This window comes from Lates calcarifer, linkage group LG8 (genome assembly GCF_001640805.2).
Source record: "Lates calcarifer isolate ASB-BC8 linkage group LG8, TLL_Latcal_v3, whole genome shotgun sequence".
Classification (NCBI taxonomy): Eukaryota; Metazoa; Chordata; class Actinopteri; family Centropomidae; genus Lates; species Lates calcarifer.
In genome coordinates this window covers 991,727-1,011,795 of record NC_066840.1, presented here as the reverse complement: position 1 = coordinate 1,011,795, position 20,069 = coordinate 991,727, and the positions used below count along the sequence as shown (strand labels likewise).

At 40.5% G+C, this 20,069-nt stretch overlaps 1 protein-coding gene across 1 annotated transcript in view; it reads right to left on the bottom strand.

The window, feature by feature from the left end:
• The window catches only part of gfra3 (GDNF family receptor alpha 3), a 49,684-nt gene that overhangs the window by 19,462 nt on the left and 10,153 nt on the right, over positions 1-20,069 (bottom strand). Inside the window, 5 exon segments of the mRNA XM_018694402.2 lie at positions 699-808; positions 2,480-2,664; positions 2,666-2,835; positions 4,166-4,237; positions 9,484-9,780. Coding sequence (XP_018549918.1) covers positions 699-808; positions 2,480-2,664; positions 2,666-2,835; positions 4,166-4,237; positions 9,484-9,780 — 834 coding nt within the window.

Here is a 20,069-nt window from a genome sequence, read left to right as displayed (position 1 = left end):
GACAAAGTCCAATGGGAATAATGATTCCTAAATACATATTGTTTATTAATGGATGTATTATTGACACAAATATGTTGCTTACTGTTACAGTCCTTAGCTTATTAAGTCCAGAAATTGCCTTAATATGATATTTGCTAGCTTTGACCATTTGATGATGCACAGTATGAAGAGAGGGGCTCAAATGAACAGAGGTCATTATTTCAACAGATTTTTTGACAGTGAGGGTTTCAGTTTCTTTTAGACAAATGACTAGTGGTGCACACTAGAGGTCTGATGTCTAACTTAGGATCTTGCTTTATTTCCACATCAAATGCGATAGAGCTTGTGCTCTGCTCTTAGATTGGCATCAACAAAAGTTGTGAAGACACCCTAACACTGTGTTCATAGCTCTGTCCTGTCTTCTGGGCTTCACATCTGTCCATGCATGCTTTTAGATTAATGACCTTTTTCTTTGCTGTTGCTCAGTTGTTCCATATTTAATGAAATTCTATATATAACCCTTGACTGCAATTTGTTTCTATTGTAATCCATAGTTCAAATTCCAAAGACATTGGAGTGTCCCAGACACACTGTGCCAAAATATTCTCTCCTGGAAGTTATGTCTGAGGGTAAAATGCAGCTTTCTGTTTTATGTAATTCAACTACTCCTCTTTCCTCCTTCCCCAACTTTTCCTCCCCCTCCTCCTTGCGACCCGTACCAATGAGTCCAGCGTAGGCTCGGAGGCAGAGGCCTGCTGAGTCTTTCAAACAGCCGCTGGCCGTCAGAGGAGATGGCTGGCAGTTATTAAGGAAATCAGCCAGTCTGGACCTGGCAACAACACAAACAACAACTCAACATCAAACACAAGAAATGGGCAGGAAAGTTAGATGGGTGTGTGTGTGTGTGTGTGTGTGTGTGTGTGTGTGTGTGTGTGTGTGTGTGTGTGTGTGTGTGTTGGGGTGTGTTTGCAGGCGTTTAAATTTAGGTTCAGTGGATGCAGGGTTTTCAGTGCCATGTTTGTTTTCAGTATTTCTTTAGTAGAAGTATTGATACATGTTTTGTATGTTTTGTCCTTTCTCTGTCTTTTCACTATTGCTTTCTTCTAGATATTTTTGCTTTGGATCCATTGTTCCTCCAGCCTTGTTCTCCCTACATAGGACTGTTTATATGCATTTTGAAGGACAAGTACTAGCTTGACTTTTTTGGTAATTTTTGATGTTCATACATTTGTATCACGATTTATCCCGTACATTAAATATTAATGATGGAAAGGCCTCTAAAAAAGCAATTAAACTATAATGACATACTAAAATTTATCATCATTATCATCATCTTCATCATAAAATCTTGGTCTTCCCAACAACAAATTTTGGTGAAATCTATCCATTGCAATGCAGTATCCATGACCCACAAATCCATTCACAGAGGCAAAGTGAAGTGTCACTGTGGACCAATGGCAAATCATCTTCACAGTGCTGAGCTCTAAGGGATGGGGTGCTGGAGAGTCCAAAACTGAATATGCTAATTTTCTCTCAGGTTTTTCAAGTTCAGTCTAGCTGAACTTTCACGCCAAATACGCTGACCTTCACAATTCGTGTTAATAGGATTTTGGTTCTGATGGGAGGCAGAGGTGATGAGGACTACAACAACTTTACTTTAGAGAAGAAAAAAATTAAGTTTGTGCATCTCTGAATTCCCATACTAAACTACTCTGTGACCTCTCTTAAGCATGGCAGAAAATACTAACAGAAAGTTAATTGAGTTAAGTGATTATTGACATTATTTGCCAAAATTCTAAACTGCTTGCTCCTTTGTGTTAGGTTGGAAACCCAGGTTGCCACCTAAAGTAGGTTGACAACTAGACCTGCAAATAGCCACCACTTCATGAAGTTTCTAGCACCATCTATTTCACAAAGACATATGACAAATGAATGCCTGCACCGGAATTTAGAGACAATAGCCTACATTCCATTTACATTAATCATTTAGCACACGCTTTTATCCAAAGTGACTTCAAGTTAAGGACAATACTAAAGCTTCAGTATAGTAGGACACCTTGGAGTAAGAACTAAGAACTAAATCTGTTCAATAAGGCATCCCCAAACAGTGGAACCACAAATGAGAATGATCCTTGGAGGAACAGAGAGAAGGAGTGTAAGCTTATATGACTGAGTTTAAGTAGATGGAGCAGCAGAGTGACATGCGACCTTTTAGGCTGAGACCAGACAGGCCAGCATTCCCAGAAGCACCCAATTACTCCAACTGTCCTCAAATTTTCAAAGTCAACACAATTTTGCAGTTCATCAGTGGTGAGCTGCATGGAAACTGAAGAGTTTGGGGACACTACTATAATTACAAAACATACATTCAGACAGACATACAGTACTGTGTGCAAGCAATGCCACATAAAACTGCTACCAACTGATACCAATTCTCACATACTGACATATTCAACTGTTATTAACAGACAGCATCAGCCCCATATACTTCATGTCTAACCTGCAGAGGTCGTCTCGGCGACAGAAACTCTGCTGGTGGAGGCAGTTAAATTGCAGTCCCTCTGTGTTCTCGTAGGAGCAGGAGGGTACGATGGTTTTCCTCCTCCTCTCACCACACAGGGTGTTCGTGCAGGGGCAGAACAGGACACCCAGGCTGTACTCCTCAGGGACCCGCTCTAGGAAGCGTCCGGAGAGCCCGGTGGCACTTGTGCTGGTTGCACCGGTTAGTTCCGGGAAGCCGCTTGGTGCAGGCCAGGACGTACTCTGACCGCAGGGAACCACACTTCTCGTACAAGCCGCAGTCCTGTGCTGCCTTGAGGCACTGATTCTCACCGTCCAGTTGCATGAAGGATGAGGCTGAGCAGGTGAGGAAAAGTTGAATTAGCAAAATGCAAAGCACCTGTGTGTAGAAAGGAGTCTTTTCCCACGAACAGCAACTGCTAAAAAAGTACACTGTATGCCTATTAGTTTTTAATCTGTGAGTTGCTGCAGAAGTAAAGAAACAACAACAACAAAAAGTAACAAGTAATCAACCATCAGTTTCAGTGGCAGTGTTAGTGCCTGACTGTCATTCAGTTAAAGGTCAGTGTTCCAAAACTATAATTCCTGTTGTATAGATTTTTACATTTTGACAGAGAGGAGGCTTTGATGTATACATATCATTTGTACATTAAGAGCTGTTTCCACTTTGTTTTTCTTGTTTATCAGCCTTCCTTCCTAGCCTTTCCACAAAATAAAATATACTGAGCTCTGGATTCTTCAAGGTAGAGAGGGTGCCTCCTCTAGATTGACCAGTAAAGAAAAGGCAAAGGAAGGAAAAAAAAATTGTCCAAACCATGGTGCTAGAAATGAGGTCATGAGCCAAAAACAATAGGAATCATCCTCTGGGTACCATGAATAAACATGGCTAAATAAAAAGAAATCCATTAGTTGCCTTGATACCTTGTCAGAGGTACTGATCAAAGGTAACCTTGGGAAAGATGGTAGTTCTAGTGGAAAGTTCAGAGGGTTATTATCCTGTCGGTTCTGTGACTGCTCCCACCAAACATTACTGCAATATGGCCAGCAGCTGTCAATATTTGCTCTGAACCAAAGTGTTGGATGGATGAATAGACCAACTGACAAACCCAATCCTTTGGCACCACAGTCAGCTGGGGAAAAAATGCAATGACTGACTGCACCAATCTCACTCTGGGATCTACAGTGCATAATGCTTTGCTACTACATTGTCCAGGGTCCATATCCAGGCCAAGCCATATATCACTGTCCAAAGAATTTCAGAACAAAATGAAATATCATGTTAAAAGGCCTAGCAGACCTCTTATCCTGCCCACATTATCCTACACCACCAAGCTGATTGCACAAGGAGAAACTCTGACGGCATAAAGAGGTACTGAGGCAGAAAGAAAAGAGAGTAAATGAAAAGAGCAGAGTTCCCTCAGTCAGCTGGTCACTAGTTATATCTTTATTGATTGATGCATGTTGATTACCTTGTCTAAGAATTCATTGATTCATTGATCACTTCCTGGCATGTATCTGTATGGCTGTTGAGACAGAACTATAGAGCTGTCTGCCATTAAATACTTCATGTGTGACAGTGATGGACACCGGCTCAAATTACCTAATCATAACAAAGGCTGTATGAGTGACTCTATGTGTTATGTGTGTGTATATGAATGTGTTTTACCTGCCACTAAGGAGGCCATGCGAGTATCCATTAGTGTGTCATCATAGGGGGATATTTCCAGTTCATCCTCCCCTGGAGAAAAAGACACACACACACACACACACACACACACATTGGAAAACAACTGAGTTATCATTTACAATGTGACCAACAGCAGCTTGGACAAAACAAACTTAAGATATACACTGAGGTAAAGACAGCAACGGGAAACTGAAAACTGAAAAACACCAACAAAACTCCATGTAACCTCGATCAAACTTACTGTAAGAAGGTCATCAATGTTCTGAATGAGGCCAAATGATAAGAAAGATGAATGAATAATGAATTAAACAAAAGCATTAATATGTTGCCCACACATAAGAAAAATGGTGTTGCACTAGCCATGTCTGTCTAATGTTTAAAGTAGTACGAGCAAGTCTTTTTTGAACATTCTTTGAAAAAATAGGTAAACAGCCACAACTCTTCTTAAAACAGAAAAGACCAAGGGCCAAGGATTGAACCTCGAGGTACACCACAGATCTTCCCAGAGTGCTGTGCTAAAGACCCCGAGATACAAGTAGCTCAGTAAAGTCAATCAGAACAAAAAGGACCTCCCAAATAGCCAAACTAGTAGTAGAGTCTTTTCAGAAGACACCAAGGAAAATGAAAAAAAAAAAAAAAAAACAGAAAAAATAACTTTTCACACAGAACTATAATTCAGTCATAAACCATTAAGAACTCATCAAGCAGAGTTAAGCTGGCCTCACTAGCATGTTGCTCTGTAAGCACATTATGATTCTGTCATTTACTCTATTCTATCTCTAAATTAAATTGTGGAGTGTATCTTCTGACAGTCTACTGTACTAAATTGACATTTATTTCACAAAAGCTAATTAGGAGAACAAAACTCCCCCCTGCATCCACTGCAGTGCAGGAGGGTCCATGTAGTAAACCTACTGTCTTTGCACATTAAAAAAATTGAGTTGCTTGAGTGCTTTTTCATTTACTTTGTTATCCAAGGCAACAGTGATAAGGTTCACTTTGTGTGTTTTGCTGAGTAGACGACCTCTGCCATTCATGATATTTACATTCTCTTATTCACTGTTAAAGAGAGAGGTGATTACAGTGAGCAGGAGCTTTACAGTAGCAATGGCTTCACAGATTACTGATGTTGTCTTCACTCTTCACTATCACCTCCCTCTGTACAGACACTTGTTGAAGAAAACACAAGCGTCCCAAGCTGAAGATGACAGTTTTTGTGGTCTCCACAGAACTGCTGCAACCTCTGTGTACAGCTGCACTGAGGAGACGTACATTAGCTATGCATCGATATGCCTTCTACATGCATTGGTTCTGTAGCTATGTTGTAACCACTTAAAGCAGAACTGTAAAACCACCTAGAGTCTATTGGCATGCATGCAGGACAAAAAGAAACTTAAAATGTCATGGCAAACCATTAAATATTTCTGAGACATGTTACCAAAAGCAAAAATGTCAACTTCATGGTGGTGCTAAATGAAAAGTTAAGGGGATTTATCCTCTGTCTGTGTCCATGAATTACACAGTAATCAATTCTTAGACTTGTTTCAGCCTGGAAAATGTTGTAATGTAGCTAACAACAGCCCAACCTACACCGACTGGACTGGAGTGCTGACACTGATAGTGAATGTTACTATCATTTCATCAACAGAGCTGTGTAAAATCAGCAGCTCTGAGATCAGTCAGTATCTCTAGTAAGATACCACTCTAGAGCCTCTCTAGCTGCTCAGGTAGGTTACTTAATGAATCTTACTTCTTTTAATAACCTGTTATATTTCTGTAAATAACCCACATCACATAGAAACACTGCAGAACATTTGTACCTGTATCTGCAAATAGCACAATCACCATGTCACTGAAATCTCATCAATGTGGACAAATTGAAGGATAAGAAGAGGGATAAGATCGATATGAGGGCAAACTTAAAAGTCACCATGAGCTCATGTTATTGGAGGCAGCTTTTGTCCAATTGTGAAACCCATTAGCAGAGCCATGACTGACTAGTGGACGAGCCGTTTGTTCCTGCAAATTATTTAAACACACTCCAAAGTACAAACCCAATCAAGAATGTAATGGCATGTAAAGTGTTTATGTATGTAAATCCTATTCCAGGCTATATATTTATGGTAATGACACGCTAGAGCAGCCTAGCAGCGTTAGGAACTGAAGAGTGTGTAATTACACTAATGCTCCACTGACTAATAGGCCACAGGGGAGAAGGAGTCCGCTGACTAGTGTTAGCTCACTTACTAATGCACACATCACACCAGCACTGGATTGCTTCTGTTACTCTGTGTGTGTGTGTGTGTGTGTGTGTGTGTCTGTGTGTGTGTGTGTGTGTGTGTGTGTTCAGAGTGAGGTCTTTTTGACTAGAAATCTCTTCCACATGAGGCTGGAAGATGGATTCGGGTAAAAGTGTTAAAATAAGATTAGGATTATAGCTTGGTAATGAATGTGGTAGTAGTAGTCGTAGTAGTCACTAGAAATTTGTACTGTTTGTATGAAAAGACAAACACACACCAGCAGTATGTGATGGATGTCCAAACACCTGAACCTGTGGTTTCTCTGTAAGCCACCTCCCTCTGGAGTTTTCAAGGATAAGGCTGACAAATTCAAATTTTTCTTCTTGTCAACAAATTCCATGTAAAGTCAAACCAACCATCAGTGTCTCATACTAATAAGTGTGTGTATTAAAGCCTGATGTACTGTATCTGTGCCATCGAGCTCCATTATTGTCCAAAAACTATTAAAAACACATCAATAGGCCACACTGTTCCTTTACTACCACTAATACACACTGTAGCCAAACTTACCCCAAAGCAGCCATCTTGTAGCTGCTTGTCCTTTACAGGTCATGATTTCTTTACACTTTTTCTGCAGCTAAATAAATGAGATTAGATGCAAAATTAGGTCCTCTTCCACTTCTTCTGCAGAACTAGTCGAGCAATATGTTGAATTCCAAATAGTCTGTTTCATTGCCTGTACTATAATCTGTTTTAACAAAATGATACTTGGATAATTGTCTGTTGATGTTGGCTTCTAAACCCACTACTTGCCCCCTTGAGCCTCTATCAGCTAAACTGTTCAAAGATCTCTGTCCAGCTTTGGGACCTACAATGCTGAATATCATTAAGTTATCCCTTACAATTGGCATCATCCACACCAAGTTGAAAACTAATTTTGTTAAACCCTAGCTAAAGAGACTAGACAGTGATCCAGACATGCAGGATCTAATGTTGAGTCATTCTACTGAAACTGTGTGCACTTGGAAGAACAGTGTGTTTCCTATAACAACTCTACATCAATATCTTCTGATGTGAGAAACCTCAGGGTTCTGTTCTTGGCCCTCTGCTTTTCTCTCTTTATATTTCACCTCTTGGCCAAACTATACAGTCATGTAATCAGTTTCCACTGTTATGTTGATACCAAGCTGTATTCACCTGTAAAGGTAAATGACCATTCTCAAATCATTAAATTAGAGGCCTGTTTGTCTGACTACGAAAACCTGGCTGTCACATAACTTTATGCTCCTGAATTCTGATAAAACAGCCGACACAGTCACCAGTCTCATCAGTCAGTGTAACTTTTTAAAGTCTGACAGTCAAGAATCTTGTGTGTTGCATTTGATCCTACTCTCCCTTTTAATCGACACACTGAAGAAGTCACCAGACTGTATGACTCTGTTGAGATGTTTAAATCCAAACTTATAACTCATCTTTATGCCTTAACATTCAGTTAGGGCCTTGATCTTTGCTTATTTGCAGCCTTGTGCCTAGCATTAGACCTGCTGGCAGGTCGATCTCAGTCTATATGGACCTAGTATACATTCATACATATGGTCCATGTTGTCCAGTAAAGCCACTTCATCTCTCTAACCTCTGTTTTTTATTCCTCAAGGACATGAACATCCAGGCTATGAGCTCACCCCTTTTTTTCTCCTCCCTGTCTTCTCTTTTCACCCAGCCTGTCTGTACTGGACCATCAGCTGTCCTGGGACCTTTCTCTCTCTACCCTGGCTGTCGGTGCTTCATTCCAGATGTTTTGCATCTGGATCTTGGTCCTCCAGGAGTCCCAGCCTCCTCCTTGTCGCTCTTCCTTCCTTGTGTTCATGTTGTCTTTGTCTCTCTATCTCCCCTTTGCCTCGTGTGTGTTTGTGTCCTCTTTCCTGGTCTTCATGTTGGAGAGGAGGTTGTGTGGCTCCTGTCCTATCTGTTGGCAGCACCTGGAAGTTGCTTAATGTCCTACTAGATCATATTCTTCATATAAATTTACAATAAGTCATTGTGTCATCCTGGTTGCTCATACTGTAAATATCTGGCTATAACTAGACTAGCCATGACTAGACTAGTTTGGAGGGAGACAACATATAATCCTAGAGATTGTATGTTGCTGAAGGAGGGAAGTGTCATTAGTTGCTCTTCCTTCCACTTGAGGTTTATTTTGAGTCCGACACACATCGTCCTGCCGCCCCAAACACTCACCAGAGCATCAGGTATTAATGCGCTGCTGAAAATAGTCCCCAACAAATGCATTATTTTGTCCAGTTTGAGTGACAGTAAAATGAAACTCTACATTCATGAGGTGTTTATACAGATTTCTATCTTCAGAAATAACCAGTGAACAGACTAACATACCTGAACCCCAGTTCAGGTGTCAGCAGCACCTGAACCATTTACACATCCAGCAGCAGGGAGATTGTGGGGAGGCAGGGGAACGGCAGAGCTGGTGATACCTCTCTGTGATTCTGTTTATGCAACCTTTCTTACATTACACATCATCATCAACTTATATCTATGTAGAATACTGTTCAGCTTTAAACTGTATTAAGCTGACTACCTGTCCAGCATATAGCTTGCATTTCACTCAATGTATTCTGGGATAGGCTCCAACCCCACCCACGCTGTATGGGATAAGTGGATATAGAAAATGAATGGATGGATTCAAAAATGAAAATTCTTATGAGAATCTCATGATCTTGATTTGGCAAAATAACACTAATGACTTAGTGACTCAGAACTCTTCAAATGAAACAATTCAGTGGAGTGTGAATGGGTGCAAACAAGCTCAATGTGGCTGGATAATTACTTAAACTGAAATTACAATGTGCAAAGCAATATTTTTATACAGTATTGTTAATCTGTTCAAAAATTAATTGTTTTAAGTTGAGGGGTGTCGTCATAATTCAGTTTTTCTGATTTAATACATTCTGTTTCTGTTCTGCTGGATGGAAACCCAGCTTCCGATATGGATCCACAGACATACTCTCATGCACAGCCTTCCCCATCCCAGTCCTGACTCACCTGGCAGCAGGCGAACCCTCCAGTATATGCGCAGGCACTGCTCCTCCTTGCGAAGGCCGCGGTGGCACTTGCAGGCCAGCAGAGCAGGGTGCTTAGCCAGCAAAGCATCCTGTCTCTCCAGGCACTCAGCTGCCACCTGCTCCCCTAGCAGGGACACGGCCGCATCAGCCGCACACAACTCCAAGCCTCGGTACAACGCCTCGCACTGGGGGTCGGCTGAGCACACCCGATGAGCTTCAACACAGTCAGTGGAGGAGGGAAGCAAGGGGAAGATGGATGCTGAGGATGGCAACGCATCTAAGAGAGGACAAAGAGATGGAAGATGATGTATTAAAAGAGTAAGAGGAAAAAGAGATATAAAGGTCATAAATGTAACACTGCTGCAGTATGAACTCGTTACACACATTAGCTGTAGTGAATATAGTGACCTGGTGCCAAGGCAGACAGCTTCATGATATACAGAACACTCAACCAGGTAACATGTCCAGGCCACCATGTGTTAAAGCCTGGTCACAGCAGAAAGTGAAAACGTCAGTAATCTGTCCATCTCTCCAAATATTCTTTCAGTGACACTGTTGCATTTCTGGCTCGATTTAAGACCTTGGACACATCCAACACTCCGACCACCTGTGGCCATCTTCCACCAGCAAAGTTGTTTGAAATGAAAGATGTAAACAAGAGGTCAACTCATCACACCTCAGTATTGACCTTATTTTATAGCCCATTTGCTTTGGTGAAAGCAGCATGCTAAAATGTCTCCTAACCTGACACTGGTTGTGATCACTATCCATCCACCATCACTGAGCACAGCCTGGCCTGATTTGTGAGTCAAAAAAGGAGAACCAGCTTTAACCTGGAACTGTGGACAATATTCTTTTTCTGCACAGCAACCTACTGGGCCATTAAATGTCAGCAGTAGCAGCACAGTTGGTTTATTTAGTTTATTTAGCCAAATATAGTTAAATATTATTTGAATTCATGTTTAAATGTTTGGCTAATTAGAACCATCTTACGAAGCTTGGGCTGCTGCAGTTTTTTTTAAATTGTTTCTGGGGGTGGGGGAAGGGGATGGGGGTTGTTTGTTTTGTCTTTTTTTTTATTTTTGCAGTTTCTTTTTTGTCACATGAGTGAGGCTGTTGTGCCTATATAACCTAATGAGCAGACCCTAATTTAGAAATAAGTTCAAGGACATTTTAGAAAAAGAGTAGGTAGCAGCTCCAGAACGCTGCAGACATTGTAGCAGGATGTTGTAACATCCATTTTACACTGTGTTTCATAGACTAGTATTCTACAAAAGTGCTACCATAAAACAATAGAGAAGGTTCAGGATGACAAGTAGATTCCTTCAATAAACTCCACTGGTGTCTGTGAGAGAGAGAGAGCTTCCACGGAATGACGCTGTATATCATTCTGTTTTATTTTCACTGGAAATGTGGTGCAGTGAAAACAGATTCCTCATTTTAACCTTTACTGCTTCTTCAAAGCAAAACTAGAGAACAGAAGAACATTTATTGTCTGACTGAGCTGGATTCACTGTTCACTTTCATTGTGTTGCAGAGGGTACCATAACATTTCTGCCGAAATGCAAATGCAAATTCAAATTATACAACTGATTTCAAAACAATCTCCAACACTCTGCACATAGTCTTACTTTAGTTTCAGCAGAGGATTTGTCGTGCTTACTCTTCAGTTTACTTGTTGAAGCATTCGGTGGAAGCCATGATTTAATCCATTTCCCCTGATTCTCAGGCAACCTAGATGTTATGTTTTACAACATGGAGATTAGACCTAGTTAATGTGATTAAACAGCAGGTAGGCTTCACTGTGTATGTAGCCTCACTAAGTATATCAACAGTAACACCAACTGTTCATTGTGATAATGCACACTTTGATAAGGTGATTAGATTTTTATATTCTGTGGAGACTTTTGAAGACTTGAAAATGTATCAGTTGTTGTTTAATGTGTGTTTTTATAAACGCTCATCTCAGTTTGAATCAGATATTGTAATGCAGACTAAAGTCTGAGCAACATCTCTGTTCTGTGCTTCAATTTTACCTCAAGTAAAAAACTAAAAAAAAATAAATAAAAAAATCAAGATACTAACTGTGCACCAGATAATTAAAAATGCACATGAATAACACAGAGAAAAATGATGTACCCATCACTGAATGAATTCAGAGACTGCAGATTTCTTCAGATGGCTGTGAAACAACCTGCTTTTCTGACCAACAGTTAATTAAAAATCCATTGAATTCCTCAAGGATGAACAACAAATCACACACACAAGAGAATCTTTCCTAGGATCAAGTGTTCATAATACAATGATTAAGGCTGGACTTAAAAAAAATCAATTTTCTGATTATTCACCATTTTTATTTGTATTTGATCAGATATCAGTTCTTCTTTTCTCTGTATACATGTGTATCTCTGTTTAACATTGTGTGTCTATGGTGGTGAGTTGAGTCAGAGCTGCATGATGTGTAAAATGTCTACTTTGTGAAATCTAGTTATTATCAATCATTAGTATTATTTGAGTTAAAAAGTAACATAGGTGATAGCTGCTATATGAGCCACTGTGGGTCATGATAGTCACAATGATAAATTGTGAGGTGAATAGTTAGAGTCTGTATGAGAGAGACAGAGTGAAAAAAGCCTCTGCAGACTGATCTGAGGTCAGTTTGTGTTTGTTGAAGAGATATTATCTCTGGCTGTGAGATGTGAGGTGGAAGTGGAGTGAACAGTGTGTGGATTCTCCTTCATTCAGTCTGTCCCTGCTGCTAACAGCTGTCTGCAGACCTCAGGTCCATGTCCTGTCCACACAGACACTTTCACTCTGTCCTGTCTGTGCTCACACTCAGCATTACACTGGACGTTTGTAGGGGATAATATATTTTTTTTTTGGTGATGCCCTTGAAGGTGGTTCAGGTGTTTTATTCTTGAGCTGTTTAGTATACATACTGTAGGCCTAAAAATAGACATGTGTCATATTTGCATTTGCCAAGGAGGATAAATCCTGGATCCACAGTTTTATAACCAGGAAATGTGTTGACACTTTAGCTGCTAATGTGCACTTTACACAGTTTTATATTCAAGGAAACAACAGTGTTTCTCACTTGTTGAATATAGAAGAAATGTCAGTTCCCAGGAGAAATTTGAGAGGCGCTTTACACAATATTGATGTTTATCTGATGTATCTGAATCTCTGAGTCAAACTGAATCTTCAAGAAACAAATCAATTCATTGATTCTGGAATTGAAATTTAAATAAAAACAGAACAGGAGATCAGTGCTGATATCCATCCATAACACTGAGTAATAACTGACCTTGTTTGTATTCTGATGTGTCCTGTCAACAGTTATACAGACAGACATGTTTTCATAATGTCTGACAATGCTTTTTGGGCTGCAGGGGATTTTTTATGTTGCAATACCACATGGAGCCACTGGGACAAAAAAGCAACAAAGCTGAGTCCACCTCTCTTAATACAGCCATGACCTGTACTTTACTTAAATTAGGTCTGCATCAGTTTTGCTGATGTCACCCTGCATCATCACAATCAGCAAATTAAATGCTATTCTTTACTGAACCTGATGTGTTTCTTTATCTTGTCTGGTGTCACAAAGAAGACACAGAAACCATTGATTATGAGCTCTATCAGCTGAGGGTGTAACTGGACCTCATACTGGATGCCATACATAAAGATGAACAAATAGAAAGACGGTGGATAAGAGACATATTCCTGTAATAGTAATGTTATATCATACTCACATTAATATAGCTAATATCTTGTTGTGGTCATTTGATCCACATCAGTTCAATGTCAATCCCTCACAGCAGCTTTACAGCTGAACCAAACAGTAGCAGAGTTTGTTTGAGCCACTCTAAGGTGCAAAAGATAGAGATACTGTGGACCAGACCAAAGCTCACAGGCTGCTTCCACTCATCTAACTTTCAATGAGGAACATCCATTTTCACTCTCTCTCTCTCTCTCTCTCTCTCTCTCTCCAGTAGTCTACCTCTCTATACAGTAGATGTTCCTCAGTCAAGATAGTCACAGCTGGCTGGCGTGAATGAGGCTCGAAGCTCATTTTCATTTATTTATTTATCACCAGCAGCGTCTGAATCATGTGGAACTCAAAGTTTCCTCAGGAGGGGACTATTGTTTTCGGATGTGTGGCTGCTTCGATTTGCAATAGCTAAAAGGAGAGGCTCCCCTGGTAAAATCCAATAGCTGATATGCACAGGGGAAGTGTAGAGAAGTTGTCTGAGGACAGCAGAAATGTCATACAGGGAGGAGAAATAAGGGAACAGAGAGAAGGATGGAAAAAGGGTGAGGTGGGATCAAGGGAGAGAGCGAGAGAGGTGTAGAGGAAGAGACAGAGAGCGAGCGCTCCAGTGTGAACCTTGATGGGTTGGACACGCGCACAGTATGAGGTACAATCAGCATGCACCTCCGAAAATGATGTTCTTAGAATCACACAAAGATACACACACACACACACACACACACACACACACATAATCGCAAAACACAACACACAGACACACACACATGGCTGCCCTGAGAAGGACCCTTTTATGTATGTGTCCTGCTGGGAGGGAGACTGGGAGGCACAGAACCCATCATTATTACCAGAACACAATACTGCACAACCACAGGGGAGGGGGCGGAGGGGGCAAAGCAATCTGTCGAAGACACACACACAGACTTCTACACACACATCTCAGTGTCGGAATAAAGTGGCTGAGATAGCATAAACAGCTTAACATTCAGTGCCGGATCAGTAGACAGTATGTAAATTGAATACTGAGTGTGCTGATGAAAGACTAACCACATACATAAAACATTGTTGGTTGAACAAACAGCCTTTGTAGAGCACAGCATCCCAACACTCTGCCACAGCTCACTTTGTCCACACATTAGACTAACCCGCTCAGCCCGACCGGCATGATCCTGACCACCTCTCTGACCAGAGGCTGTCCTGTCTCACGCCACTCTCACACATCATCAGCCTTCTACAAACAAATTTACTTCCATCTCTGCCGCACAGGAAACATCACATTTCCACTTTAAACCCAGTGTCCTCTGATGTTGGCAGCTCCCTGTGGGGTCATGTCATATGCAGGTCACATGCACAGTGTCTGCCAGTCTCATTTCCAGCACACACACACACACACACATACACACACACACACCAGAGCAGGCAGACAGACAGTTCTGAGTTATTTTTCCAGGCTTGTGGCTGAGCCGAGCTCAAAGCAGCACATAGTCGTATTCTTACAGGTACGGTCAGCTCAGCCATCCCAGAAACTCCTTTCCACTTTAAAACATAATTCCAGACAGCCAGGATTTGATTTCATAATAAAAGTCCAACAAATTCACACACATAACAAGCAGTCACTGAGGAAACACCACTGGGAGTCACATGGCATGCAGCTACAGCAAGTCAACAGATTCATTTTGTGAATGTCTTCCAGAGTCTTCCAAAATACACATCTGGCATTCAGAGTAAAAGAACATTTCTGCTAAAGAAAAAACATGTAATCAATATTCCAGCTAACTAAAAGCACACACTAATAACTGGTGATTAATATATCCCATATGCTGCACTTAATAAAAGAGAACGTAACCAATTTAACATTGCAATCATGTAACACTGTCACTGATCACAGACTGTTTTTTAAGTATCAACTGATACAGAGATCTACACTATTCCACAAATTCCTCTTCCCCTTCAAAAACTGTCACCCACAATGCAACAGTTACCCACAATGCAACTGGATCCTCACCAGTTCAGACTTAAAGAGACTGAAAACTCAATTCTTTGTAACTCCACACCCTCGGCCATTTTGTGATTTAGTCCTAAGATATAAAGTCCATGACGGTTTTAGTCATATATGTCAACCTCATTCTTTTTATCCTTAGTCTAGTTTTAGTTCTTGAAAACTCTGGACATTCTTTGAGTCTTTTTTATAGTCATCAGAAAATTATGTTAAGAGAAATGTTGTGAACTGTTTTCAAATAAGATTTCATCCAGTTGGTTTCAGGCTAAAAGAAATTGAAAGTACACCACAAAGTGAGTCTGGTCTGATGTTATTAATTTGAGCAAAACATCCAGACACTAAAGAGGATAAAACAACAAAGTCTAGAAAGAAAAACACTAGAATCCAATGCTATTATTAATTACTCTGTAATCTTGTAGGCCTTAGTGGTGCTGTTGTGCTAGACTGTGCTGAACTCATACAGGCAGTGTTTAGCTCCAAACCACCAGTCTTCTACATTATATCCTGTGAATTCTGATAAGCAGTACATGAAGCACAGACACTGCACGTAACTGTCACAAGCACATTCAAATTCCACAAGACCTGATTGTCAGATGAAAACAAACAAAAAAAAGGTGAGCCAGCTTAGCTAACTGGGCTACTGACTTTTCAGTGAGGCTAAACCCCCATCTGCTGTGAAATGCCAATACATAACATTATAACACTGCATTTAGAAGCTGACTTAAAAGATTCCAGCAGCCTCTCTCCTAACAATACTAAACACTAACTATATGTAAAGTGGGTCTAAATGTCAACTGTTGCCGACCAAGACCTGCTGCTGCGGTCACAATGTTTTCCTATTGCTGCACACAGCAGTTAGGTCGAGGCCAGCAGTGTTGGTGGTGCAGGCGTGGCTATGCTCCCAGTGCGCAGTCAGTGGGAAGGTGATCCAGGTATGTTTGTAATTTCATCTTTGCTTTTACTGTCACAGGTATTGTCGAATGTTAATTTCCTCTCTTCAATGTCTTGTCTTTGTCATGGGAATAAAGCTCACTGACAAATATGTTTCATCTTAATTTTTATTAAGGAACTTAATACTGCTCCCCAACACCTGGAAACAGCCTCACAATCAGAGGGGTTCCCCTTTGATTTACTTCAACAAAGTCAACCACTGCATGTAAACCATCATACAATTTCCCTTTGATTGTTAAAGGAATAGTTTGTCAGTTTGGGAAATACTCAGTTTCTTGTGAAATAAAGTTGCAAGAAATGTAATAAGAGAGAAGATCAATACCAACCTAATGTCTGTATAGAAATATACAGTTTAGTTCTGGATAAAAACAGGAAACCAGGAAACAGACTGTGTGATACTGTCCAGAGGTAACAATATCCTCCCAGCACCTCTAAAGCCCACTAATTAACATGTGTCTTGTTTGTTTAACCAGTCAAGAAAACCTAAGCTTTGGCTGTTTACCACTACAAGTACATCCCAAATCCAGAAAATGATTAATTAATTAGGTGGACCACACATCTGATTTTGCTGCAATAATGCCATGTGATACTCATAGTTACATTAATGTCCGTCATCTGGCATGGACATCAGTAACTGAACAGCTCTAGATTCACAGTGAAAATTTGTTTCTTATTCAACAGCAGTTTGACAACACATCAAACTCAGCTTAGATGTGCCAAAATTAGACAACCTGCACACATAGCAGCAACACTGTAGCTGAGACTCTTAACTGTCAGGAACAAAGAAGGAAGTAACAGTCAAGGTGGCTAGCAGAGTTGACAAAGTGTGCAACTTCAATGCAGAACGTTGCTGTTTGCAACTTGTTTCCCACCAACAATCAGTACTGGTTTGTTTTAACCATGACCCCTCAACCATACAGCAAACGTTGCCTATAATCTAAAGTAGTTATTTTAATCATGAAAAGTCATTTTTGACCTTGGAAACACTACATTGACAAAAATATTTAACTCAATAGCCTTTTCTTGGGCTTTGACTGTATCTCACAGTCTTCCTCAGGGATTTTGTTTGCTCAGTTTGCATAAGCTGTCTCAATAGTCAATTCAGAAGGACTGTGAGATGCAATCAAATCAAAATCTCAGGAAAAAAACAGTGGACCTTGGGTTATATGTTTGTTTAGTTGTATTTTTTAAACTCTAAGCCCATCCAAACCACCATGGCTGCAGCAGATCAGAAAACACTAATATGTATCTTTTCATGGCTGTGATTTGTGGCAAACTTGGAAAACACTGACAAACTGTGCTGTCCAGCTGACAGAGCCGCCACTTCAAAAACTATTTACATGGGTAATTTTGAAGGGCATTTACAAGCAATGTACTTTTTGGTACATTGGTTTTAGCTTTGCAGGACTTATGCCTTAGTTGGTCAGCCCAGTTTTGTCTATAATTTGCTTCAATATGAACAATAGTACCACTTCAGCACAAGAGGCTTTGTTGGTTTGTGGTATGTTGTTAAAGGGTAGAGCCTTTATTACACTGCACAGCACTTTATGTCCATGTATTCATTTTTCCATACAAATTTAGGTCAAATTTCAACCAACTTTCCATAAAATCTGCATCATCTGTTTGAATGAATAATATATCTATGTTTTTAATTTTTGTTCTCTTATGTAAAAAAATGAATGAACCACACAATATCCCATTAAGTGAGATTAGTAATTTGGAACATTTTAAATGCCAGTGTGCTTTTAAATGAGATTTTGTGTATTTTGGGATAAACCCCCTGAGTTATAGTTATAGTTTCCTTTTTATGATTTTACTCTCCATCTCAATGTATGTAAACTAAGAAGCCAATTGTTAATACAATGGATTTTACTCTGATCTGCATGTCACACATATTGTATTGGCAAACAGTGCACAATGCCAACTCCAGCCAGAAAGTACTTTTTTTCTGAACCACTCTTCCTTTGCAGCTGGACTGCTCTCTGACATCCCCCCACTGAACCAAAGTAAGCCCCATTGAAATGAATAAGGTAACCAGTGTTTTGTTGTCTTGTTATTGTGGTCGTAGGTCCCTTTCAGAGTTTTTTAAGAGGTGGTTCCACAGGAAGTCCAAGAAACAGTGTGTACGTTGCCAAGCCAGCAGGGTCACACTGACTAAAAAGGGGACCAAGCACGGAGGTAAAATGGTTGGATAGACCTAACTTTGGCAGTTAGCTTTTTCCTTCACAGACTCCAAAATGTTTAATCTGAGGAAGAAAGGTCTTTACTAATTTACCTTCACCATGGTGTGCATTGATAAATTAAAGCATATGCCTCAGTTTTGGTAGAATTTCCAAAACCTGTTTGTCATCAGTAGACAACAGACAAGATTAAACTTTTGTCGCCACATTGTGTCTGCAGCCGGCAGGCAGCACTCTCCATCAGTGCTGGTGGAGTTTATCATTGTTTTCCCACTGATGAACGATGAACATTCAGTACACCATCTGCTACACATCAGCACTGTGTGAAAACAGACACGAGTCTGGTGAGCTGCTTCGAGGGGGACGACCATCCACACTGAGCATTTGTGTTTAACATTCACTGCATTCAGCAACTACTAGTCACCAAACATTTCAGGTTTTAAATGGAATGTGAAGTTTCATTTGTTCTGACTCACACCTAAGAGAAATATATGTTGGAACACACACTCCATTTAAACAGCTTTACTTGCCACAGGGACAGGGTCCGCTGTCTTTAGAATACAGATACAGATGTTAGAGCCAGGTTTACAGTAGCCAAGGTCTGTATAGAATTAGATCCACATAAAAAAGTGAAAAAGGATAAATCCTAAGATTTCTATCTTTATAATACCCATTGTTTGGCACCCAGGTGATATCATACTGAGGACACAGTTTTAGAAAATGTGTGATTTAGGTGTCATTCTGTGGTAATATCAAAATATACACAGTGTTTCCACATGGACCAAACCCAGGGACACTGACATGACTAGGACTGAAATTAACACACAAACTGCAGCCCAGAGAAATCAGGGCCACCCCAATTGGAAATTATTAAACATTCGCTATTTACGTAATGACACCCCAACAGCCAAATGGTTGGGGCGCACCTCACATAGGCCTTAGTGCCCTGACCAGCTGGTCCCTGGATCCACTCCTGGTCCAGCTGGACCTTTGCTTTGTGTCATTCCCCTACTCTCTTTCCCTGTTTCCTGTCTCTCTCCACTGTCCTATCCAAATAAAGGCAAAAGGCCCAAAAATAATAAATAAATAAATCCTGTCGTGTCGGGGGAACACTGAGAAAAGCCAAGCAAGCACTCTGTGGATTGTCACATGGAACGGAACGTTAGCCAATCAGGAAGCAAGCTGACCAAAGATGGAAGCACAACAAACAAAAGAGAGTGCTATAAAAGCTCCAACAGGTGTTATAAGCTTCCTTAGATTCTAGCACCCAATAACACAGCAAGAGGACATTTTCGCTTGGTTTATGTGCGCTGCTATGAGGTGATCAGCGTTTCAGTTTTTTTTAACCTCTGTTTTGTCAGTTCTTGTCTTGCTATCACTGACGTAACCATGACGTCTGCCCTTAAAGGGTCTATAGAGTGGAGCAGGGATGATGTATTTTTGTAGGCCAACACGGAAGTTAGCATCACCCTGGTTCCTTCAACATTTTTTCATTGACTTTTGGAGTATTGCAGAAAATAAACCAACAGGTTTGTGATACTTACACATTTGTCAGCAAATAATCACAATCAAACAATGACAATCTCCAGAAGAGAAGCTAATGTTAGGCTATAAACCAATTACACTACGGACACAATCTGTCAACATCTCCACCACTTAGTTACCAACTT